Source organism: Squalius cephalus, assembly GCF_949319135.1.
Source record: "Squalius cephalus genome assembly, chromosome: 23".
NCBI classification, from domain to species: domain Eukaryota; kingdom Metazoa; phylum Chordata; class Actinopteri; order Cypriniformes; family Leuciscidae; genus Squalius; species Squalius cephalus.
Window position 1 is genome coordinate 12,664,609 of NC_137144.1, and position 27,020 is coordinate 12,691,628.

General features: G+C 36.7%; 1 protein-coding gene across 3 annotated transcripts in view; it reads right to left on the reverse strand.

Annotated features, from left to right (window-relative positions):
* Positions 1-27,020, reverse strand: part of atp8b4 (ATPase phospholipid transporting 8B4) — a 41,864-nt gene that overhangs the window by 6,613 nt on the left and 8,231 nt on the right. The window contains exons 2-21 of one of the 3 annotated variants that reach the window (XM_079858425.1): positions 24,547-24,642; positions 24,000-24,058; positions 22,528-22,641; positions 22,043-22,141; positions 21,864-21,925; positions 21,649-21,721; positions 19,922-19,992; positions 19,658-19,740; positions 10,309-10,467; positions 10,005-10,093; positions 9,307-9,503; positions 7,024-7,232; positions 6,894-6,937; positions 5,356-5,521; positions 5,040-5,228; positions 4,640-4,755; positions 2,304-2,468; positions 695-806; positions 502-607; positions 244-391 (exon numbers count right to left, since the gene is read on the reverse strand). In XM_079858425.1, coding sequence (XP_079714551.1) covers positions 244-391; positions 502-607; positions 695-806; positions 2,304-2,468; positions 4,640-4,755; positions 5,040-5,228; positions 5,356-5,521; positions 6,894-6,937; positions 7,024-7,232; positions 9,307-9,503; positions 10,005-10,093; positions 10,309-10,467; positions 19,658-19,740; positions 19,922-19,992; positions 21,649-21,721; positions 21,864-21,925; positions 22,043-22,141; positions 22,528-22,641; positions 24,000-24,058; positions 24,547-24,622 — 2,337 coding nt within the window. In that variant the 5' untranslated portion in view covers positions 24,623-24,642. Of the gene's footprint in view, positions 1-243; positions 392-501; positions 608-694; positions 807-2,303; positions 2,469-4,639; positions 4,756-5,039; positions 5,229-5,355; positions 5,522-6,893; positions 6,938-7,023; positions 7,233-9,306; positions 9,504-10,004; positions 10,094-10,308; positions 10,468-19,657; positions 19,741-19,921; positions 19,993-21,648; positions 21,722-21,863; positions 21,926-22,042; positions 22,142-22,527; positions 22,642-23,999; positions 24,059-24,546; positions 24,643-27,020 lie in introns of those variants that run through there. The other 2 variants (XM_079858424.1, XM_079858426.1) reach the window with 2 other exon arrangements.

Here is a 27,020-nt window from a genome sequence, read left to right on the forward strand (position 1 = left end):
GTGTCGGCAGAATTGTTTCAATTAAGTTCATTTGTGAGAGTCTTGAGTTGATGTCATTGGCCTCAAGGACAGTTATCCAAGCAAAACCGATTTCTGCCACTCTCTACCTTAAAAAAAAATCAGGATAGTGCTGAACCAAATGTTCTTTTTTGAAGACAACGACCATGGTTAGGAGCTTAGCAACACATTATTAAGACAGCAATTAAGTCAAATCCTCTTCAGGACCCAGACGGAGACCCTTACCAAACTGTGTCCGTTGATGATTAAAGCGTACTCTGCGATGATGGTCTCTTCAAAGACGGAGTCACTTGAGTACAATTCTGTCTTTTCCATGTCAAGGCCACTGCCGAATTTCTCTCCGCTGGGTCCCATGATTCTCTCTTTAGCAGTCCTTTGCACAAAGCATCAGAAAATGACATTTTATTTTACTATAACAAACAATAGTTCAATTCAATGTGTCAAAACCGGTTGTAAGACCTTTAATCTTTGTCCAAGGATTACCTGAGCTCCTGTTGAACCTCAAGCATGGTGTGACCTGAGATTATAAACACCTCGTCCATGTCGTCTCTGAGCATGTTACACGAGTAGCCGATGTTCATTGCCGTCTCTGCAACCACAACAGGAACGAGACAGTGAGAATTTGTCTCGATTAGGTCTTCGATGAATGCTAGAGGTTCTCATTAGCACTGGTTACCTAGCTTGTCTCCGGTGAGCACCCAGATCTTGATGTTGGCCAAGGTCAGACAGGCAATCGTCTCTGGAACCCCTTCTTGAAGTTTGTCCTCTATCGCTGTAGCACCAAGCAGCTTCAGGAAAATGAGAGACATTGTTTCAAAAGCAAAATGTAACATAACGCAGTATGAAATCATTGTGATTGTGATTTTTTATTTTCTATTGTAGATTAGACTGTCTCAATTTGCATACTAATACTATGTAGTTCACTAATGATGGAAAATGTCATACTTTTAAGTGTGTGGTTAGACAGTGTAGTTGAACATACAGTTGTCTAAAAAAAAATGTTGATACTTTGTTGTGTAATATTTGCATAGACGGCACGGCAAGCGTCAGCATCAGGGTTTGACATTAAAGGGGTGGTTCGGGATTTTTGACATCGGACCTCATTTTTAAGTCAGCCTGGTTGTTATTCATCAGTGGAGACATTTTTTTTTTTAAATTATCCAGTCCTTATATTTGGATAGTTAGCTGATGCTAGGCTAGCGCGAGTCAATGGTAGATGTTAGCCAGCCATTAAAAACCGTTTTACCCACTCCACAGTGCACCAAACGCAAATCAATTATAACACTAGACTATCGATGCAAATGTCCGTTGAGAGAATAATGTTAGAAATCAAACTTACCTTTCATCACATTGCATTAGTTATAATTTGTTCCCTGTAATCATAAGCCTTGTCTACAGCAGCAGCGGAGTGATATTGATTACCTAGGCAACCGAGTGAGCCGGTACACACATGTACTACACACACTGTAGAGCGCTTCTGTTCTGTTTACTTTTTGCCGCATTACTAACCGGAGCAAAGTAAAATTCCGCAGCTGCTGAGAAACTAGTTCCTTTGGGATCATTGAGATGAAAGGTAAGTTTGATTTCTAACATTATTCTCTCAACGGACATTTGCATCGATAGTCTAGTGTTATAATTGATTTGCGTTTGGTGCACTGTGGAGTGGGTAAAACGGTTTTTAATGGCAGGCTAACGCATCTACCGTTGACTCGCGCTAGCCTAGCATCGGCTAACTATCCAAATATAAGGACTGGATCATTTTTTTAAAAAAATGCCTCCACTGATGAATAACAACCAGGCTGACTTAAAAATGAGGTCCGATGTCAAAAATCCCGAACCACCCCTTTAACCTTTTTGCTCACGAGCCACTGTTGGCTAGTGGTTTTCCCAAGTCACTAGCCACTCAGCATTTTCACAGGCCACAATTTTGACATTGATAACATGGGGAAAAACTGGCATGTAGATATTTTAAAATGTATCTCATAATTTAGCAGGCGGTATATTAGGCTGCTGTCACTTTAAGACCTGATGCACAGATCCATTATACTGTTACACAAGCGTTTTCTTTCTATGACTGTGTTTACATGAATACTCGGCAAGACCGGCATTTTGACGTTATTTTGCGTGTATTTGACTGTTTAAGAGCAGTAAGCAGCAAAAAATAAATCAATTTAGTACTGAGAGGCGGCTTTATGTGCCGCACATTGGGTGTGAGCACAAATTCGGATGGACGGATGGATGGATAGATAGATAGATGGTCTCAATAATAATAAAGTCACATTTACCATCATGCCCTGCTCTATTTCTTCATACAGAGCTCCGAGTTTTTCTTCTCTGTTATCCAGTGTCGTGCTGGCGAACAGCAGTTTCTTCATCCAATTATCAAACACGTCTTCATCCAGGTCTTTGTACGCCAGCGCTAATGTTCTGAGACCCTCCCCGGCGAACTCCTACCACACAGAAACAGAGGACACTCATTTAGCAGAGGGATATATTTATCTCACCATGAAACTTGAAACTCAGTCAATTACAATTACAGTTTCTTCAGTGAAAATAAGGAGCACGCTACGCAGTTCTGCCCATCTTTGATCTAATTTGATCTGTTTGCTATCATTATTTGCTATTTTTATCCCACTAGCATAGTTCTCCAGTGACGTGAGTCTTATTGCACTTTGAGGGCCCGCAGAAAGCCATAAATGAGACATGAATAATGGACAGCGTCTCAGTCTGTAATAAGTACGGCCCATAGGCTGCTTTTAGACTGACCAGTCGAGCTCTAGACAACAGCGTTATTGTTTCTTTGAATATGGTTTGAGAGGTTGATTTCATTGATAATATTTACAGCTAAAAACTATACTTTTACATTTTCTGAGGAAATTCTTCTGGTTTTTGCAATAGAAGTACCTTTGTCGAAGTAGCTAATGTGCAGGCAAGGACATTAATGAAACACCAAACACCAAAAGTGTTTGTGTAAAGTGTTTTCCATCTGAAAAGCCTACAAGAAACTTAATGGAATTGATCTGAATGAAATAAAGCTTATCTCTACCAAGACAGAGCTTTTAGCCATGGAGAAAATGAGCCTTGTTTGTATCGACTGTGCCGCTCTGACACTCACGTTGTGCATTTGCTGTAATTTGTCAAGTGGAACGGTGCGTCTACATCTCTAGTGTCACGATTCTCAAGCGCATTGAGTGGAGTAGAAACAAACACAGAATGAAAAGACTTAAAAAATACAAGAATCTGCATAACCTGAAGCTTATAATTATTAAGGTTTTTAGTGATGCCTGAATAAGACCAAAGTTTGATAACAGTATGAGTTTCAGACAGTAATACCACGGTATTTCGTTACTATTTCAGGTTATGAGGCACTCCAAAGTACTTGTTTTAGCATAAAAGTACAAAGATTACCATGGTAAATGAACATGAAAGAACATGGTATTTAGCATGGTATTCCATTCAACAACATATTAAGATGGTAAATGTCCAACGACATGGTTTCACCACGATAATGCATCCAAATAACATGATATCATGGTAAACACCAAACAACATGGTTTTACCACGGTTTTACAGTACATCAAAATTACATGCCCCGAAAACATGGCCTTACCATGATATCACATCAAAATAACATGGTAAATGCCCAACAACATGATTTTTACCATGGTTCTACATCTAAATAACATTATTATTATAGTACATGCCTAAAAACATGGTATTACCATGTAAAATCCAAATGACACGGGATTGTCATGGTAAATGCCACAAAACATGGTATTTCTATATTGCATTCAAAAAAACATGGCATTAGCATGGTAAATGCCAAACAACATGGTTTTACAGTGATACTGGTAATGCATCCAAATAACATAGGCTAGTACCCAGAACATGTGGAGGAAACAAGATACAGTATTTCCATGGCAAATGTCCCAAAACATGGTCTTACCGTGGTATTCCATCCAAGTTCCAAGGTATTAACATGGTAAATGCCCAACAACATTGTTTTACCATGGTACTGCATCCATAATGGCATTATTATAGTAAATGGCACAAAAAAGAAATGGTATTACCGTAGCAAAAGACACTGTCTTACTTTGGTATCACATCCAAAAAACTTGGTATTATTATAGTAAATGCTCAACAACATGGTTTTACAATGGTACTGCATCCAAATAACATGGTATTATCACAGCACATGAGCAAAACACGGTTTACCATGGTGCTGCATTCAAATAGCATGGTATTACAACAGTACATGCCCCAAAACTGGCTTGCATGGTAAATGCCCCCATGGTCTTACCATGATATTGCATCTAACGGACATGGTATTATAATGTAAATGGACCAAAACATGGTTTAAACATGTTATCTCAAGCAAATAACATAGTATTACCATGGTACATTCACAAAAAAACATGTTATTGCCACAGTACATGCCCAAAAATGGTATTACCATGGTGCCACATCCAAAAAAAAAAACAAAACACACACTTTTTGACACTTTTTTGTTAGTGGCAGCACACCACAGTACTATACTAGCTAGGGATCAACATCCACAACATAGGGCTAAGCTAAGCTGATGTTTTCTACAGGGAAGGGTGGCTTAACAATAGAGACTCACATTAAGGTGCTCTGAGGTAGTAAACACAAGCTCTTCATTAGATGGGTCCAGCCTGTCGAAGACAATAGTGTCGGCTCCTTTTGAGTAAAGCTTTAACTGCCCCTTTGGGTTCCTCACTGCGGAAGAGACAGGAAATGAGAGTGCTACTTATAAATATACAAGTATACAACAGTATCAACAAACCAGCCAACTATTGATTCCTCAATGTGAATGGATGAATTATGCATACAGACCCATAAGCGAGAGAATTATGTCAGGGATAGCTTTTGTGAAATATTAATGTTATCAGACAATACAAGATTGTGACTATATATCTGTGACGAAGATCACATAAAAATTCAAAAGTTTTTATTTAAAATGTCTTGAAGATTTAAAAAAAAAAAAATGAAACAGAACCAACCAATGACGCTCATTCTCTTCCGGACGTTGTTGAAGTCTAAAATGGCTATTAGCTGATAGGTGACCGCCTGACCCATCTCATATAAAGTGATGGTTTCCGGCGTTCGAGACCGGAATACGAAGCCAAAGTTGCGTGCAGCAGTAACCAGGGCTCCTTCATCCGGAGACTGTGCCTGATACACCAGCTCACCTTCCACATGGAATCATTTCAGAGGCATTTTAATCAAAGTCCACTCAAAATCTCTTCTGCTGCATAATACAACAAAAGTGCTACTAGGATGTGAAGATATATTTAAGGTGTTTGGGGTCCAGTTTACCCTCATTTCTCTCCTCTGGCATGACGGTGTGGCAGAGCGCTAACAGACGGAAGAATTCCTGCACCAGAGGCTCTTCCAGCTTGATGGCCTCAACCAAACTGCTGTCATGGAAACGGAATTTCCGGTCCATCAGTGGGTTGAAGGAGAAATCTACACATGGTGTTTTCTACAAGAGTCAGAGACAAGTGTGACTGCCAAATCTGTATTTTGTCTATTATATTTTTAAAAAAAGAACATTTATGTTATAGGTATTTATAAGTAAGGTATTTGTTGTAGTAGTTATGTTTAGGTATTGGGTTGGATTAAGGGATGTAGAATATGGTCATGCAGAATAGCATTAATATGTGCTTTATAAGTACTAATAAACAGCTAATATGCTAGTAATATGAACAACAGCTGAAATGTATCATTTTCCTGTTATCCCTGTAAAGCCGCTTTAAAACAATCTGTAGTGTATAAAGCGCTATATAAATAAAGTTGACTTGACTTATGAGAAACTAGTAAATAGAGAATGTTTTCCCTAATCTAAAGTGTTACCAAACATTTAAATATAACTAGATGAGTAAAGGTTGAAGACAAACTTTGATATTGGCTTGACAAAGCCAGGTTTGAAAGTTTAAAATAACTTTGAACAGCTTGAAGTTAAAAGGTTTTACTGAGAGAAGGAACAAAATGTCACTAGCATGTTTTAGCATTTTGCTAGCATGAATTAGTAGGTTGTTAGCATGATTAGTATGTTACTAGCATGAATTAACATTTTGCTAGCATGTTTTAACATGCTGATAGCATGAATTAACATGTTGCTAGCATGATTCAACAGGTTGCTAACATGATTTAACACGTTGCTAACATGATTTAACACGTTGTTAACATGTTTCAGCACGTTGGTAGCATGAATTAACATGTTGTTAACATGATTTAACATGTTGCTAGCATGAATTAGCATGTTTTAACACTTTGCTAGCATAATCTAATACTTTGCTAGCTTGAATTAGCATGTTGCTAGCATTTTTTAACACACTGCTAGCTAGCATGAATTAACATGCTGCTAACACAATTTAGCACTTTGCTAGCATTAATTAGCATGTTGCTTGTAGCATGTAGCATTAATTACCATGTTTTAACACTTTGCTAACATAATTTAACACTTTGCTAGCATGAATTAACATGTTGCTAGCATATTTTAGCATACTGCTAGCATGAATTAGCATGTTTTAACACATTGCTAACATGATTAGAATGTTGTCTTAAGACAGTCATTAAGCTTTGCTAATGATAGACAGCTTAAATACTCTATAAGTCTTATTGTAGAAAAGTTTTGACCGACCCCCTATGCGACTTTTCGTAGTTTTGATCATCCGTTTAATGAAAATTGTAAGTCGGATCAGTTCGAAAATATATAGCACACGGAGTCAGAACAGTCTGAAAGCCAACATAATTATTATTTTTTAAAGTAATATTTTATGCATTTTTTTAAAATAATTAATAATAAAATAATTAATTTAGAAATAATTTAAATAAACAACTTGTTTCTTTACCTCTGTAATATCCACTTTATGCCCAAACTCATCATAAACATCACCTGGACAAACAAAATCACATCTATTAATACATATATCCACATGTGTCTGTAAGTGTGGACGTACAACAGGAGGTGTTGAAGCGTACCGTAGGTCTTCCCATTGATGGAACACTTATTGAACACCATGATGTTCTGGGTCAGGGTGCCTGTTTTGTCTGAGAAGATAAACTCCACCTGGCCCAGCTCCTCGTTGAGGGTGGTGGTGCGCGCCTCGGCGGGAGTGTCCTTGCGGCTGTAGTACATTCGTCTGTCCCAGTTTATAAAGTAGCTGTGGCCCAGCCGCAAAACTTCTACGCTGTAATATAGTAAGTTTATGTCCAAGTCTTCTTCTTTTTTTGTCCTTAAAGGTGCAGTAAGCGATTTCTGAGAAACACTGTTGAACATTTAAATCAAACAATTTTGTAAATATTTGCTAGACGTCTGTTCTGAGTGTGTGATAATTTTTTGTTGTACATAGTCCTGGCTGTGTAAATAGAAGAATAAAAGTTACTCGGGAATGATCCACGGAGCACAAAAACACTCTTGTAGCCAATCAGCAAAAAGGGGCGTATCCGCTCACGATGGGGATGAGAGAGAGAGAGAGAGAGAGAGAGCAGGACATTTGTGTAAAGACTGTGGAAAGAGAGATGGCTGAGATATTACCAAAGATGAAAAGGTCAGAGGAATATAATTGGAAGAAGAAGGGCTGTGACGAGCAAGATCTAGGATGTGTTAATATTGGAAAAGCTTTTCAGAGGTCTGAAAACGGACGCTGAGGTTGCTTTGTTTCTGCTCGATAAATCTTTTTCACCGAAGTAACATATGCTGTTGTTGAGTCACAGATGATTCTTCCATACTTGCGCAAGCTTTCTGATGCGGCACCGGTTAGCGGTTGCCTGTGTTTCGTAGCGTGTTCGTTATTTTGGGGGCGGAGCAATGAAGGGAGGGGTGTGTTTGTTTGGATGGCGATTGCAAATATCAACGGTGCTTCTCAGAAATCGCTTACTGCGCCTTTAATTTATTTATCTGTAAGAATTTGTTTTTGTCTGTACATTGTTTTGTATAAAACATATACAAATAGATACAAATTTGAAATTATAAAAGAGAAAGTCTAAATTATGAGATATTACAAAAGTCATAATTGAAATATTAAGTTATGTTTATGACAAAAAGTATTGAGATAAAGTCATAATTAGGACAAAAAAAAGTCATAATTACTGCATTCAAATTATGATTTACCACAGCATGCTTTTTAAAATCACAATTATTAGATAAAGAATCCACCCCTGGTTTCACAGACAAGGCTTAAGCTCGTCCAGGACTAAGATACATGTTTGAGCTGTTTTAACTTAAAGTAACTTGCACTGGCGTATCTTAAAGTCTCCCTGTGGTGAAAATCAAGCTTTTAATGTTGTTTTATGTCTATGTGGTGTTTTTAATATGCTTTAAGAACAACCATATGCAAATTCATAAGTCAACACCATTGCTGAGTATTTTCTCCTTAAAACTGCAGCGTGAACCAAAGACAGTCTCAAAAACGCGGTTTGAAATCGCTGGTGTTTCTGACATCACAAACAACCTTGTAACCAATCAGGTCAACATGTGATCGTCAACGAGTGGATCTCTGAGCTGGAGTGAGTGAGTGGAGGCGGGGCTAATTTGCATATTCATAGAACCGGGTTTACTAAATGAGTCAAGGGTGTTGAGTTACATTCAAGCTATTTTAAGGCATGAAGATTTTTTTTCAAGGAAAAAACATTTAAATATGACATTTTGGTGATCAAAGATGAGTTTTAACGGATGAAATTATTGACTACAGGGGGACTTTAAAATATGCCACTACCATAGTTTTGTCTCAAGATGCACACCAGTAATGTGTTTTTTTCTAAGGCACGTTTATCAAAGCTACTTAAATGTCCTAATTGAACTAAGAAGTAAGCCTGGCTTAATCTAAACCCTGTCTGTGAAACCAGACCATAAAGTCTTAATTATATGATTAAAAATCTAAATTATTACATACCAAGTCATAATTATGAGATAAAAAGTTAAAATTATGACAAAAAGTAATAATTGCGAAATAAAAAGCTGAATTTATGAGATTAGGACATTAAAAAAAAATCACACAACTTTCGACTTTGGGACACTTTTTGCCATTGAGATGACTGGGAAAAATGTCCCAATTATCCTGAATTAACCATATGTCATAATTATGATTTTCTTAAGTGGATTCTATACATAGCACATATACAATGTCTGACTTTAGGTACATTTTTATCAATGTTTTTTTTACAGCAAACAATACTGTGTTGGGTTCCCACTTCATGTTCAAAGTGAAACCTGTTGTCCTGAAGCAAAACCAGTTTACCACCACATTGAATGATCTGACCTACCTAACATAAAGTGAGATGGGCACAACAGTGTTAAGGATGATAACGTAGGACCAGAAGGTCAGGAAGCCAGACAAGACTGCATTGATCGTGAGTTCCTTCCACTGAAGATACGCCCAAAAGTTGCTGCCAACACTCTGCTCCCAAATGGTGTTTCCGATGGCCAGGATGATCCCCATACAGATGAGAAACCCAAAGATCTGGAAAATCAGGAAATATGTCTCCACTGAATCATTTTCAATCCTCAAAATGAAAATTCTCTCATTATTTAATCACCCTAATGTTGTTCCAAAGACTTTCATTCATCTTTGAAACACAAATCAAGATGGTTTAAATAAAATCTGAGTGATTTCTTTGCCTCCACTGAAAGTCTATTCACCCAAAACTCTGAGGCTTCATGAATCCATATGAATCAAGCTGTTTAATCCAAGTCTTCTAAAGAAACACGATCGCTTATGAATAGATTTATGGACAGAAATCTCTCAGAGATTTGTGTTTCGAAGATGAACAAATGTTTTATGGGTCTGGAATGACATGAGATTGAGTAATTGACAAAATTTTAATTTTTGGGTGAACTATCCCTTTAACGCATGCAAAGCGTTTTACAATAACAAAATGAACTGCCCTTTTGAAAGGCTGGCGGCATGAGTAAGTGAGATGCCACATGTCGATCATTCCCAGCATGCTCCACACACACTCACCCACAGCACTAAGGTGTTCATCAGTTTGTCGATGCTGGTCCTTTTGAACTTCGTACTCCCACAGTTTTGCATGAGCTTGGTTTGGAGTCCTGATGGAGTCAATCAGAACAGAGTTAATCTCAGGACAGATCATGGTGTGCATTAGGAGCTAAGCATAGATAATAACATTGATTACAGATGAGGCAGAAGAACTAAGCAGTAAATATGTCTCTGAGGAACATCTACTCAAGATAGCTAATCAATAATCTGTGAAAATGCCATTCGCCTAGGACAATTAATGGAGGAATATTGAAGAGAAACGTACCGGCGAAGATGACCAAGCCGAAACACCACTCGGTGTTACGGAGCACACAGCCTCTCAAGAGCATTTTCTCGTTGTCCAGAGGATACTTATTATCTTCCCAGTATAGAGTCCCTGTGAACTTATCCAGTTTATTGTTGGGAGGCTCGCAGATGACTTCCCCTGGGAGACACGTTCAAAGACAACATGTGACTTTATATAAAGAGTTCACAGGCAAATTTGCTTCATGTATTTCCCCGGCGTCGAAACCAGGCACATATAAATGTCAGGAAACATGATTCCTGGCTGCATGTCAATATCCACGGATCACTGGATCTTTGTTAAAGGAGTAGTTCACTTTCAAATAAAAAATTCCTGATAATTTACTCACCCCCATCTAAGATGTCCATGTCTTTCTTTCTTCAGTCGAAAAGAAATTAAAGGGTTAGTTCACCCAAAAATGAAAATTCTGTCAGTAATCAATCACCCTCATGTTGTTCCAACCCCGTAAGTTCATCTTCAGAACACAAATTAAGATATTTTTGATGAAATCTGAGAGCTGGGTCACTCCTTCATAGGCTTCGATGGGATTGAAACTTGCCGACCCAGAAAGTTAGTAAAGACAATGTTTAAAATAGTCCAAGTGACTACAGTGGCTCAACCATAAGTTTATCAAGCGACTAGAAGACTTTTTGTGTGAAAACAAAACAAAAATATAGCTGCGAGCAGCGATTACGGGCCCAAGCCGGTGGCACCGCAACCCCGGTGCCTTTAGTTACCTAAAGGCACCGGGGTGGCGGTACCGCCGGCTTTGGCCCTTCATCACTGCTCGCAGCTATATTTATATATATATATATAAAAGACCAAAAATATTACTTGACTTACCTTATTCTGATTTTATGATACACTCAAAATATTCCACAACAAATCCTTTAAATTTAATGTAAAAATAAAAATGAAAGAAAGCAGTGTTGGGCTCACGTAACCCTCTTGTTTCAACATTTGCGATGTATTTGGATGCTAAACTATTCTTTATTATAGGCTTTGTTCTTCACTCATGTTCCAATATCGATGGAAAAAATCATCCTCTTCACAAGCGCAAAAATGTGCTTGGAAACATCACAGTGGAGCGGTGCTTACTGTGAATGTATGAATTGTACTACTGACTATTTAGAGCAGTGTAATTTTTATATGTTAGGTTGACTATTTTATTATTATATTTTATGAAGGCTATAATGAACAGGCTGCGATGTCAAGATTACAATGCTGGAATGTGTGTGTGTGTGTGTGTGTGTGTGTGTGTGTGTGTGTGTGTGTGTGTGTGTGTGTGTGTGTGTGTGTGTGTGTGTGTGTGTGTGTTCATGTTTTTCTATCCCGGTGGGGACTTCAACCTGAATGCACACCGACTCATGGGGACTCGTGTCACAGTGGGGACCTAAATAGAGATTAAGTCTATGGAGAGTCCCAACAAAGATAGTAAACCGTGTGTGTGTGTGTGTGTGTGTGTGGCGTGGGTGCGATTGAAAAAAAAAAACATACTCCGTCATTATACAGGACGACATTCAAACTGCAAAGTGTTAACTTATATTTGTGTACAGTCGCAATAAAACACAACATTGTGCTTTTGTAAAATAATTTCAAGCAATCCTCCCCCCAAAAGGTGCTAATTTTAAAATTAAACTAAAATGCTCATATTAGCGATTTAAAACGGTGCGCATCCACGGTGAGGAACGAGCAGAACAGAGTGAACGTTTTTCAGTTAATTCCTACTTCTATAGGAATTCATTTGAAACGCTCGCTCAACCACTATCAATGTCAGTGCGGACTAACATATTTTACTTTCGTTTTTAAGTTGGCAATTCAAAAGCCCCCAGCGGTGTTACACGTCGATTAACCGGTGGGAAAATATCCTCAGACACATACCTAATAAATGTATATTTAAATACAATATTGGCCTACCTGGTAAAACGTTTTATATACTATTTTGATGTCCTTTTGGACACAAGAGGGCAGTATAGCCCTATGTTTGCTTTTTTGTTTAACCAAATAGCACTAAATAGCCTGTTTTTAACTTTTTCATTCTTCTTGAATTGCAAAAACAGAATAAAATGGGTTTAGTTGTGATATTTGTATACTTTTATATAGAAATAAATGGTATATAATTACATTTTTAGAAGATTTTTAGTGTTTCCTTTTTGGACATTACTTTAATCCCTCGCCATAGCAAAACCGTTTAAGATATTTATTATCCATTCACAATTTAGCATATTTAATGTATTTTCATCATGTTGAAAAAGTTTGGTGGGAATAAAATAAATAGTTTAAGAGGAGTGGCTAAAAATTCAGAGGCTGATTTAGCAAAAAAAATCCACATTCAGACCAAAATATCTGACTTCCTGATGGCTGGAGCTAATGAATGTAAATTAGAAAGTTGTCCGGCTTGATGAGAACAATATACAAACTATTTTTTTTTTACTGTAGTTAAAACTAACCCCCCCACTTTTGTCAAAAGCATGTTGAAAGTGACACACTTCCTGCTGCCAGTTGGTGGCGCTATAACTTTGACTCACAATAGCTACATCCATCTGATCGGCCTCTTACCACGAACACACTGCTGAAGTTTCATCAAGATCAGTTAATGTATGCAGAAGTTATTCCACTTCGTGTTTCTCTTTTCTCGCCATAAATTTGATTCCTCGCCACGGCCAAACCGTTCAAGATATCAAAAATCCGTCCGCAATTTAGCATCCTCAAAGTCTTGACTACATGCTGACTGAGTTTGGAGGTGATTGAATGAATTCTCTAGGAGGAGTACATCACATTCCACAGCAAGCGTTTTCCAAACAACCCATAATAGCCGACTTCCTGTTGGGCTGGCGTGAAACTTGACCAGGGAAAAGTTGTTTGGCCCGATGAGATCTATATGTGTACCGAATTTCATATTAATTCATGCAAGCGTGTTTGATATATGGACCAAGTTTTCAGACCCCGTTTAAGGGGGCGCCGTTGAGCCCCCCTGCCACGCCCGTTTCTGAAACTTTTCACGTCTACTGGCTAATAAGTGTGATGTATCTGTTGAGTTTCATCCAATTTCAAGTATGCTAAGAGTCTCAAAAGCATCCGAAAAGAATATTAAAGTTTGATGCGTTGCCACGGCAACAGTATCTAAGATATCAATAATCCTTTCACAGGTCTACATCTGCCATGTGTTTAAATTATACACGGGTCAATGACATGACATGTATTTTTTGTGTCCAAATTCATTATTTTCCTAAAAAGAATTTGAATAAATACATGTCATATATCAAATGAATCTACAATATGTCCTTTATAAGAAACCCTTTTCATTTTATTGAAATTCAATAGATTTTTTTGAGTTTTGGTGTTTGAAAGACCAAAAATGTCAGGTGGTGCGACCGTCCGAACATACAAGCAGAGAACAAAACTGAGATATAAATGTTAATTTTCTCAATAAAATTCTTAATCAAATATTTTGGCATGATTTTATGTTAAATTCCTTATAAATGAGGGGAAATAGTGTATCTGTCCTATTTCAAAACTATTCTATTACTTAAAAAACTTTTGTCCGAAAAATTTACTTCTACTAATGTCAGGGAGGGCGACCGACATAAAAATGCAATTTTATGCAATATTCCTTTAAGAAAACCATGTGACAGCATATTACATCACAGAGAACACTCCAGAGTACCCCTTTGATGCAGTAACAAGGTTAGTCACCCTCCCATAAATATTAGATAATTTGACATTTTTGAGTGATGATGAGATTGATTCAACTTATCATGTCAGGTGGTATGACCCCTGGAAAACTTTGAAAATGTGTTGTTATCATAAAAATGTGTATTTAATTTAAAAAATGTATGTATAACCTTGAGCACATGGTCAAACATTTGTATAGGCGTCCAAGTTAATGCCTGTTAGATTTGAATTGAGTTTGAAATGTCAGGTGGTGCAACCAATATGTCAGGTGTCGCGACCAGAGTTACAGTTAACCAACTAAAAAAAAAGTCATTTTAATTCATGTTTTTGAAAATATTAAATATATTTTAATAAATATATAACGCTTTTAAGTTGTTTAAAGGTGCAATCTACATATGTATATATATATATTTATTTTATTATGGTATGAGTGACAATTTAAAGAGCATATTGTCCATCTTAAAGTCCTATTCTTCAAGAATATAGGACTGTATAATCAACATTGATACTAAAACAATTGCATCTTTAAATTAATCTATTTTAATTTGTTTTTGTAAATGCCATTATCAAGCAAGGAGAAAACAGCAGACATAGAGCTCGTTTAAAAAGTGATCCAGTTGCAGGGGCAGAGTACCTTGCCAAAAGAAAAGCAAGGTATTATGTTCATTATGTATATCTAGATACATTACAACTTAAGTTAATATGGTGTTCTGTTATTTTTTGTGGTAATTACAGTTATTACATGTTAATAATACATACTTGATAGCAGTGTCATACAGCATTACAGAAAAGCATAGTTATTAGTCATGATTTCGAATGATTAACAAACCATTACCCATTCTATTAAATATTTAAACTAAAATAATTTATTTTACAAATGATATAGTACAGGTGAAACTCCAAAAAATTGAATATCATGCAGAAGTTAATTTATTTCAGTAATTCAAGTTAAAAGGTTAAACTAATATATTATATAGACTCATTACATGCAAAGCAAGATATTTCAAGCCTTTATTTGTTATAATTTTGATAATTATGGGTTACAGCTTAAGAAAACCCCAAATTCAAAATTAGAATATTGTGAAAAGGTTTTCATAGCTTGAAATATCTCACTTTGCATGTAATGAGTCTATATAATATATTAGATTCACCTTTTAACTTGAATTACTGAAATAAATTAACTTTTGCACGATACTCAAATTTTTTGAGTTTCACCTATATGTCCCATATATTTTCATTTTATTAAAATAGAAGGGGTCTGAAACCATGTATCTTTTATAGAGATGGGTATGTTGTACATTGCAATTAGTAAGCTTGTTTACATCTTAATGTTTTTTTTTTTCTTGACTTACTGTTACTACTGAATCTAATTGCATGAGCAGTAGATTGAATTCTGCCATTAATGTTTCTGGGCCCAATATTTGCACTAATTCACTATTTCATATAAAAGATGTTTGCATGTATTAAATGTGTTCCTTGAGGTTTCAAAGTTATATTTTTAAAGAAGCGATGATCAAATGTTATTCATAACATGCATTATTGTTTTGCACTTTCTTGTTAATGAAATTTAATTATATGATTGAGATTAAAATATTAAAATTATATATAAAATTGAGATATTAAAATAAAAAAGCCAATTGAAACCTGAATAAAATTCATTGACATATCTTTCTTTTTATTTTGTGAATATCAATCATTATTGATCACAACGTCAGGTGGTGCGACCGGTCATCGTCAGGTGGTGCAACCAGCAAATTTACATTTAAATGTATCAATTCTCACTGCAATTGCAAAATGAAGTAAGAAATATAACTGTAAACCTTTATATAACGTATACAAATTATTTTTACAGTTAAAAACAAAACATAAAAAGTCCTTATGGAAAAATGGGTGTTTGAACACACAGAAAAGCAGCCGTTTATATGATTTGGAATAAAAGGGCAATAAATAAAGAAATAGAAAGGGAATTTACCATGTGATATGCATTTTAGACACTACAATGATTCATATTTACAAGTCTCAGTAATGCTAAGTACATTAAATGTATATTATTTTAAATTAATATATGGTCGCACCACCTGACATTTTCTGGGTGGTAAAATCAGAAATCGTGTTTAATAATGAATTAATGCTGCCTAAAATGCTGTAAAACCAATATAAATCAACACCATACATTTTTTTGGACATAAAAATGCATTTTAAAACTGTTTTGCTTAAAATATATTTTTTTTCTTCTTGAAAATCTTATTTGTCATTGACCCACACATAAAGTTTGAAGCAAATCAAGTAAAAATAAGACGGTGATTTCAAAGCATTTTGAAAGTGACACACTTCCTGCTGCCAGTTGGTGGCGCTATAACTCTGACTCACAATAGTCACATCAATGTGATCGGCCTCTTACAATGAACACACTGCTGAAGTTTCATCAAGATCAGTTAATGTATGCAGAAGTTATAACACACTTCCTGTTTCCATTATTCGCCATAAATTAGTTATCTCGCCACGGCCAAACCGTTCGAGATATCAAAAATCCCCTGGCAATTTTTCATCCTCAATGTCTTGACTTCATGCTGACCGAGTTTGGAGGCGATTGGATGAATTCCCTAGGAGGAGTATTTCACATTCCATTGCATGCGTTTTCCAAACAACGTATAATAACTGACTTCCTGTTGGGCTTTTGTAAAACTTAGAGCACGAAAGTTGTTCGGCCCGATGAGATCTATATGTGTACTGAGTTTCATATTATTACATGCAAGCGTGTTTGATATATGGACCAAGATTTCGGACCCCATTCCAGGGGGCGCTGTCGAGCCCCCCTGCCACGCCCGGGTACCAGCTTCAGTCCGGCCCTGATGGCCGTGGGTTCTGACCTGTGTGCAAAGTTTCAAGAGTTTTCGAGCATGTTAAGGGCCCCAAAAGCCCCTGAAACCTTGAAAAACAAAGATTAAATGGAATAGACAAATCCCCCCCACCACACACACACACACAGACACACAGAGAGAGAGAGAAAATTCTCCAGAAAATCCACATTCAAACCAAAATATCTGACTTCCTGTGGGTCTGAGGTTATGACTGTAAATTAGAAAGGTGTCCTGCTTGATGAGAACAATACACCTACCAAGTTTTGTGATTCTAGGAAAAACTAAGCCTCCATTTTTGACTAAAGGTGGCGCTACTGAGCCATTCCACCACGCCCGTATCTGAAACTTTGCACATGTCTACTGTATAATAAATGTGATGTGTCTGTCGAGTTTCATGCATTTTCAAGCATGTGAAGAGTCTCAAAAGCATCCAAAAAGAATATTAAAGTTTGATGCGTTGCCACGGCAACAGTATCTAAGATATCAATAATCCTTTCACAGGTCTACATCTGCCGTGTGTCTACATTATACACATAAAGTTTTAAGCAAATCGGGTAAAAATAAGAAAGTGATTTCAAAGCATTTTGAAAGTGACACACTTCCTGTTGCCAGTTGGTGGCGCTATAACTTTGACTCACAAAGGTCACATCCATGTGATCGGCCTCTTACAACGAACACACTGCTGAAGTTTCAGCAAGATCAGTTAATGTATGCAGAAGTTATAACACACTTCCTGAGTCCCATTATTCGCCATAAATTCGTTTCCTCGCCACGGCCAAACCGTTCGAGATATCAAAAATCTATTCGCAAGAATTCATCCTCAATGTCTTGACTTCATTCACACCGAGTTTGGCGGCGATCGGATGAATTCCCTAGGAGGAGTATTTCACATTCCATTGTATGCGTTTTCCAAACAACGTATAATAACCGACTTCCTGTTGGGCTTTTGTAAAACTTAGAGCACGAAAGTTGTTCGGCCCGATGAGATCTATATGTGTACTGAGTTTCATATTATTACATGCAAGCGTGTTTGATATATGGACCAAGTTTTCTGACACCATTCCAGGGGGCGCTGTCGAGCCCCCCTGCCACGCCCCGGTGCCAGCTTCAGTCCGGCCCTGATGGCCGCGGATTCTGACATGTGTGCAAAGTTTCAAGAGTTTTTGAGCATGTTAAGGGCCCCAAAAGTGGCAAAAAGGCAAAAAAAAAAATAATGAAGAAAAAAAAAAAAAATAATCCTTACGAAAACAATAGGGCCTTCGCCCTTTCAGGGCTTGGGCCCTAAATAACGACTTTATTCAACTATTCATTTTCTTCGGTGTGGGCCTCTGAGTGAGTTCACGTAGTGTAACAGCGCAGCGCTTCTGGGTTGTACGTCGCCTCCGAAAAATAAGAGTCTTATCTAGAGAAACGATCGGTCATTTTCTAAAAAATAAATAAAAATGATATACTTTTTAACCACAAATGCCCGTCCTGTACCATCTCTGAGATGCGCCACGCATTACGTCATCACGATGGAAAGGTCACGTGAGATATCGTTAAACATCCAGGATATGCACACGCCAGGACCATTTTTAACAATAAACTGACACAAATACATATAAATATATAAACACTGGGTCGGTACTTCTAACTACATCACGCGTGACCTTTCCAACGTGATGACGTAATGCGCGGCGCATCTCAGAGATGGTAAAAGACGGGCATTTGTGGTTAAAAAGTATATAATTTTTTTTTTTTTAGGAAATGACCGATCGTTTCGCTAGATAAGACCCTTATTTCTCGGCTGGGATTGTGTCGAGCCTTTGAAAGCTGCATTGAAACTGACATTTGAACCATTTGAAGTCCATTATATGGAGAAAAAACCTGGAATATTTTCCTCAAAAACCTTAATTTCTTTTCGACTGAAGAAAGAAAGACATGGACATCTTAGATGACATCGGGGTGAGTAAATTTACATTTACATTTACATTTATTCATTTAGCTGACGCTTTTATCCAAAGCGACTTACAATTGCTATACATGTCAGAGGTCGCACGCCTCTGGAGCAACTAGGGGTTAAGTGTCTTGCTCAGGGACACATTGGTGTCTCACAGTGGATTCGAACCCGGGTCTCTCACACCAAAGGCTTGTGTCTTATCCACTGCGCCATCACCACCCCCCAAATTATCAGGAAATTTTTATTTGAAAGTGAACTACTCCTTTTAAGTTGTAAGGAACACTATATCGAGTCCAACCTTTAGTTTAAACTGATAATCGTTTGTTTTACTCGCGTTTTCGCAGTTTCCCCAATTCGATCCAGTCCGGCTGAGGGAAAGTGACGTCAATGCATTTAATGGAATTTTAAGGGGATTTTTGATGTTTGTTCAAACACTAAATTAAAAGCACCCCATTAAAGCCATATAATTTGAACTATCACTCATGTTCGTATTACAAACAATATGGAATGAGTGTGTTCAAATCCCTAATCCTAATTAGAAGCATTGGAACTGGATTGCAGTGGATAGCATTGGAAAGTACTATAGCCAATATCATTTTTTTCCAATTTCACGAATGCAGGGGCTTCACTCTAGATTAACTTTAATGGAATCCAAGCGAAAACACTACAAATCTCATTACAAACGCTCCTTCGAAAGAAATACACGAGCATACCAAAGGTTCCGCAAGAGAAAGCCACAGAGATCGATCTAATCGATGTGACGGATGCAATAAGTGTTTATGTTTACTCGTGTTGACTCAAGTTCATTTCTGTTGATGGAGCAATAATGGTGTGTGTGTTTGAATAAAAGCTTTACCATTAAAGTCTGCAAGCCTAGCAACATCGTCCCCGAGGTCTGAGGTTACAGTCAAGGCCTGGCGCACCTTCAGGTTGGTTTCTCTGTTGGAATGGGAAAGAGTCGAGAGAACGAAAGAGGCTCATGATCGTGTCATGCTCTCACTGCTATACAGTCAGTCACAAAATCGAATTTGAGATGCTTGTGCTGGATGTTGAACACATCCAAAGGGAAGTGAAGCACGCAATATTAGCGCCACCACACATTTCACAGAAAACATCTCACCCATCTAGCTCTGCAGTCTCGATATAGCAAAGTCCATAGGGCTCACTGCTGGAGAGGAGGAGAAGGTCAGCCTGTACACAGGAGAGAGAGCGGACACTGAAAGCTGTGCAAAACTCATAAATCATGTGCTGGATGAGTCTACTCCACTCTGCTATCTACTAAAGTCCGCAGATAATGCCAGTCATATTGGGATCATCAAAATCTCTTTCTGTCAGTTTGATGGTATAGTTGTTGTATTTAGGTGCCAAGGTTTGTGCGTTTTTATTCCGCTCATGGCTGGTTGTCTATGGCAGCCAATAGAACCATATGGAAAAACGTTATGAAATTTGGTGCAGTGATTGGGGAAGGACTGAACATGATGGCAATTTTGAGATCAGCCTTCGCAACCCTCTGGCGCCACCAAATTTTCAATTACATTTATGCAAATAACTTTTAAACTTTCAACCGGGGATTCAAAACATTTCTAAGGGGTCCTCAAGATTACTTAAAATTTTTCACAATTTTTTTTTTTTAAATAGGCTAAAACCACTAAAAATCAAGATATCAATATTTCTTATTTTAATTCACCTCCAAACTTCTAATATTTCTAATTATAACTTATTAATATTTCAATTTAATTACAATTAGTTAAGTTATTTTAATCTATGGGCACTACTAAATTCTATTAAAAAATTATTACACACAAAATCACAATTTCTGCCTGATAATATTTTTTTCACCTTCATAGTTTAGAAAGAAAAAAAAAAAAAATATATATATATTAGGGCTGTCACGATTAATCGCATCCAAAATAAAAGTTTGTGTTTACATAATATATGTGTGTGTACTGTGTATAATTATTTTGTATATATAAATACACACACATGCATGTATATATTTAAGAAATATTTGCATACATATACTGTATATATATTTATATAGTTTATATTATATATAAATATAATTTTTTTATATATAAATAACACATTTTTCTTAAATATATACATGCATGTGTGTGTATTTATATATACAAATTTAATTATACACAGTACACACACATATATTATTAAAAAACAAACTTTTATTTTGGATGCGATTAATCGCGATTAATCTTTTGACAGCCCTAATATATATATAAAGTTATTTATTATTTATCTAATTATTTATTATTTTAGTGTGTTTTAGTAATTTTAGTAATTATTTTGGGTGTTTTATTTGTATATATTTTGTTTGATTTTATTTATATAGACAAAATAATATAAATAGTATACAATTTAATATTGCCCATTTTTCAGTTTTAGGTCATAACAAAATATATTATTGGCTCATTGCATCAGCCTAATTACGTTTTTTTTTTGTTAACAACATTTTTTTTAAGCAAAACTGACTGATGATCTTCAGACCAGTTTTTATAAGTATAATTAATTATTTCATTCCAATGAAAAAAGAAAGAAACTAATGAATTTGACCTTAAAGACATACATGGAAGCGAGTCTGGATCTTGACCATAATTTCACTAATTGAAATGAATCAGTCTCAGAACAGTTTTTGACAATTAAAGTTTATAAATTAGGGTTAAATCTGCTCATATGCTTTGAAGCGATTGGCATAAAATAATATGTCTGATGTTGTTTAACTCTTTGGATCGTGATTAGTACAACCCACATGATATCCGCTATATTTATTATATTTGCCATACTAAAGTTAGTCTGTTAGGCTGTATATATTAGCAAAAGATTCAAACTTACAGCAACAAACTGATTGTTCTCAAGTTTGATGATATCACCCACTCTTACATTCATCCATTTCTCAATCTGCAGTCTGAAAGAGAGATATTTTCATGTGTTACAGGTCAATCGTTATTCATTTCTTAAATCTCTTAAAGCATTTACAATTCAATAACTGTGTCTCAACAGCAAGACATACAACAGAAAATGCTGATATGTGGCATAAATGCACTTACTTTCCTTTGATGAGTACCTGAGACTGCCGGGTGTTGACTTGTTGATCACTTTTATGGCGGAACTAAAATCCAAAACAGATCAATTACAACAAACATCGGTTTAGCTTATTTCAGCTTATTCCTTTACGAATGCGGTATTCAGAGTTGTAAAGACAAACAGGACAAGAATAGATTCTCACATAGTCATCAGTAGCATCTTTGACAGCTGTGATAGCAAGAACCAACACCAAAGGCACAATGGTGGTGAACCATGAAAGAGATGAGATTTCTGGAATTAACTAGAACACACAACAGAGTATTAGCGTTGTATAACATTGAAGAGATTGTTTGCCCCAAAATAAAAATTCGGTCATCATTTATTCACCCTAATGTTGTTCCAAACCTGTATGGCTTTCGTTCTTCTGCAGAACACAAAAGAAGATGTCCAAAAGATATTTTGGTGTCCAAACCAACAATGGACCACAGGGACTTTCATTTTCTTTTCTTTTGTGTTGTACAGAAGAAAGAAAGTCATACAGGTTTAGAACGACATTGTCAGTTGCCATACACATAACAACAACAACATTTTCAGTGTTATGTAGAACCAAATCCATGAAATTCAGGATCAGATCGTTTTATAAATGAGGCCCCAGATTTATCTTCAGTAATTTCATAAGTGGCGAACCTGCAGTATCAGCAGGACTAGGAAGTAGGCGTTCGCAAACCGTTGAAACTGCTCGAACAAGTTAATGGGCAGGAAGGTGAAAACGTTGTATTTTGCTGTCTTGATGCAATTGTCCTGGGAAAGAATCATAGAAAAGAAAATAATTCTAACTTTGAGTTTTAATTGAATTAACTGACAATTACAATACAAGAAAAGTTTCTTTCAATAGCACATTTTAAAACAAAGGAAGTTATCTAAGTGCTTTAAAGATACACTACTGTTCAAAGTTTGGAGTGGTAAGATTTTTTTGTTTTTGAACATTAGGGTTTTTAAACATTTTTAACATTAGTTGCTCAGATGCTCTCCAAGGCTGCTTTTAATTGATCAAAAATACAGTAAAAACAGTAATACTGTGAAATATTATTACAATTTACAATAGATTCAAATGTAATTTATTCCTGTGATGTCAAAGCTGAATTTTCAGCATCAATATTCCAGTCTTCAGTGTCACAAGATCCTTCAGAAATCATGTGCTGATTTGCTGATTAAATTGTTTTCAACATTTATTGTATTTAACACAATTAAATACAATCAAGATTCTCTGGTGAACAGAAGTAGTTAATCACTTATTTTGAATGAATAATGAACAAACTTTCATTAAAGCATTCATTAATCTCAGTTAAAGGTGCAGTACGCAATTTCTGAGAAACGCTGTAGAAAGTGGATCGGACTGAGCAGCACAACGCACTTGTAGCCAATCAGCAGCAGGGGGTGTGTCCACTCATGAGGGGGGAGGAGAGAGAGTGAGCAAGAGGAAGATTTGAAGAAAGACTGTAGAAAGAGAGATGGCTGAGAGACATTACAAAAGAGAAAAGCTCAGAGGAATATCACCGGAAAAGGAAGGGTCATGATCGGGCAAGGGCTTTAGGACCCACGTTAATATTAGAAAAGCTTCTATTTTCTATTCTATCTTTTTCTATGTTTCACTGAAACAAGATCTGCTGTTGTTGTAATGTTAGCTATAGTAACATGACAGTTTTGAATGTCATTGTTTGTCTGGAGCTGCTGTGCTGCTGGCGACTAACAACCAACTCTTGCTTGTATATAATTTACTCTTGTGTAGTGTATGTTAATTATTTTGTTCTTCCTTGTCAACTGTTCATCATCACATTTTGCTTCACTTCAGCTATGGTAAAGAGGCGTGTTCGTGCATTTTGGAGGCGGAGCAATGAACTGAGGGGTGTGTTTATTTTCGGCTCAGAAATCGCTTACTGTACCTTTAATGTTAATTTCAATCCATTCAATCCATTATTAAAATCACAAGTTGCATTTGTTAATATTATTTAATGGAACTGAGGTAACATGAACTAACTAACATTAAGAAAGATTAATAAATACTGTGACAAATGTATTGCACATTAATGCATTAACTTATGTTAACTAGTGGGACCTTATTGTAAAGTGTTACCAATAAAAGACATTTATAGACTTACAGCATAACTGAACCTCTCATTGTAGTCCCGATCGTTGGCTCGAACATGACGTTCCTCCTCTAGAGTTGAACAGAAGTTAAGTTTAGTAAATTATTGGAAAGAAACACCTGAGGCACCATCAAGTACATCTCCATAGAATAACAGACGTGAACTTTCAGAACAACATGCACTAACACCCAAAACCAAGTCCAATGTTTATCTCAATGTCAGTCTGGATTAGTTTGTCCATTAAAAAGATCCTCCTCAAAATCTCCTCTTACTTTGTTTCTGAAAGTGAGCGAGAAGCCATAAATGGACTCGATATTTTCAAAAGCCACTAACAGCGATGTATCAAGAGCGATGCCTATGACATTATCAGTGAATATATCACTCAGAAAATGAGGGAAGTTAAAATAGAAAGAGTGTAAGTGAGAACCTATCATTGACTCTTAGAAATCAAACATCTCCTGGAAGAAGTTTCCATAGATGTAATCCAGCTCTTCCAGGATATTTCCCCCTGTTTATCATTTCGCCCTCGTCCCAATCCCACAAGCCCTTGAAGCTCTACCTTGTCCGGGTGATTTCGAGCGTGGGTTCCAGCCTCCTCTCCCTGGCACTAACATCCATAGCCATCGCAGCGCCATTGCCTGTTTGCAATGTCATTCTTCGAGTGGCACAGACAAACGTTCAGGCGTTAGATTAAACCCTAAAACCCCTTCAGTGCTAATCAAATTACAGAGTCATTAACAAACCATGAAGTACTTCATAGTCTGCTTTCTGTTGGGCAGCTAGTTTGTGGAACGCAGCAGACGTTGCCTACACTTGTCTGTGAGTACGTGAGATTGAGACGCGTCCCGTCTGTGGAATTTCATCGCCTGCAGGGCTTATGCTTATTAGCATAAAACTACTCCTAATCATTTACTAGCTCTTCACTGAGGAGTTAACGCCTCGTCTGGCATTATAAACACAGTACTTGGTTTCGGAAGACCTAGAAGAATAGTTTATTGAAGTTGAAGTTATTGAAGTTGCTCTTTTATTCTTTGCTAATTAAAAATGTCTGAGACATAAAGGAATGAACAACACTGTTGGGACAAGTCAGCATGAAACGGAAGTTGTGATAGACTTTTATACGCTATTGTGATGTATATCCGAGTGAAATGGCTTCTCCAACAAGAAAAAATGTAGGACGGGGCTTGGTTTTGTCCATTGGGAATTGATTGGATGGTTGTGGTTTGCTATTGGTGGATCTCATGTGAGTGACAGGTTGCCCCGCCCTCACGCCATTAAACACATCATCAGAGAAGAGATGTTGCTGCTAGAGGGAGGGGAAGTTATTTTGATTAAAGATTATAAGGACACATGAAAGGACGAGCTAACTATCAGAAAAATTGCTTTTTATTTGAGGTTTGTAATTATTTTCTCAATTGTGTTACTCTTAAATTCAATTTAAAACCTTAATTAGTGAGATTTACAGAATTTTCTAGCAATAAACACTAATATAGACACCAGAATATGAAATAGGCTAAAAATAGGCTAACTTAAGATGGTTATCAATAAACTTAATAATAAACTTTTACCATAAATGTAAGTTTGTTTTCCTTACAATAACATACTTGCAGCACAACATAATGCATACTCAACCTCAATCTTTTTCATAGTATCTCATGTGTTTTATAGTCTGTGACTCATAGCTGAAGATGTTGGATGTACTGTTCAACCGCAGGAGGATTTACTGTACAATGTTCTTTGTGTTACTATAACATCATGGTGACGTGAAACATAATCTCAATCGATCGAAATTTGGGGATCTGGGCTGGAGTCCAGATTATATTTTGCTGACTCGAGGGTCACTTTATATCATGGCCTGAGTTGAACCGCACTGCAGTCACTCCAGAAGTTCCTCAAGTTCACAGCCAGATATGCTGTACAGGAACTGTTCGCAAGACTTTAGCAAATGAGTGAGTCTCTAGATCACACACTGTTTGCGCTTCTGACATGAATAATGATCAAACTGACAATTTTTGCCTGGTGGACTATAAGACGAGGGAAAAAATCCTACTCCTATCAAAAATTATGATTTTTACTAGTAAGAATTTTGTATTTCTGATATGTGAAATAGTAAGATATCAATTATTGATATCAACAATTGAATTTGAATGGCAGCCTATGGTGACATTTAACTAGTGAAAATACAATTACAGATATCAAGAATTATCATTTTTACAAGTTGAAATAAAATTTTTGACATCAAGAATTTGAGTACTGTGAGTGATATCAAGAATTCATGTTTTTACTAGTGGAAATGTAATTCCTGATATCAAAAATAGCCATTGTTAGGGACAGTTTATGGAAGGGTAATTGTTATGGTTAATTTATGGAATGGACCACCAGAGGAAATTAGGGGAGGGTCATGTCTTTTTATTCTTTGTTGAGGGGAGGGTCATCCAACTTTTTTTAGTCTAGGGGAAGGGTCACCCAACTTTTGTATTCATGAAAACAGCAAAATTTCAAAGTGGCTTGTTTGGTGCATAATTTTCCATGTAACTCCATGTAGCTCTCTCAACCTCGACCCCCCCGGCAAAGCTTTAAAGCACGAGCAAATAATGAACTTTTGTGATTGCGAGTCCAGTGTCCTGTGTGTGCAACTCTACCGCTACATTAACATGTGATGTGAATGTACGTCGAGTTTTACAGTATTGGGACTGAGGCGCCAGAACTGCAGCTGATAGAATGTGCGCTGTAGCGCGATACTACCATATTTTAGTTGCCATGCTTATTGTGTTTCCACAACAATGTTAGTGAGTAAATCTACTCAAATGGCCACCATAACAGTGGAGTGTGATGTGTAAGATGAGAAAGCAGAGGTTAAGTCATTTGTCATGGTTGTAAAAAAAAAACAATGGCTATCTGAACATCTTTGCCAAGCGCAAACCAGTACAGAAGAAATCAGTAAATTATCGGGGAGGGTCATGCCTTTTTTCACAATCATTTTGGAGGGTCATAGAAAAATGTATTGCTGGCGAAGGGAGGGTCAAGTCTATT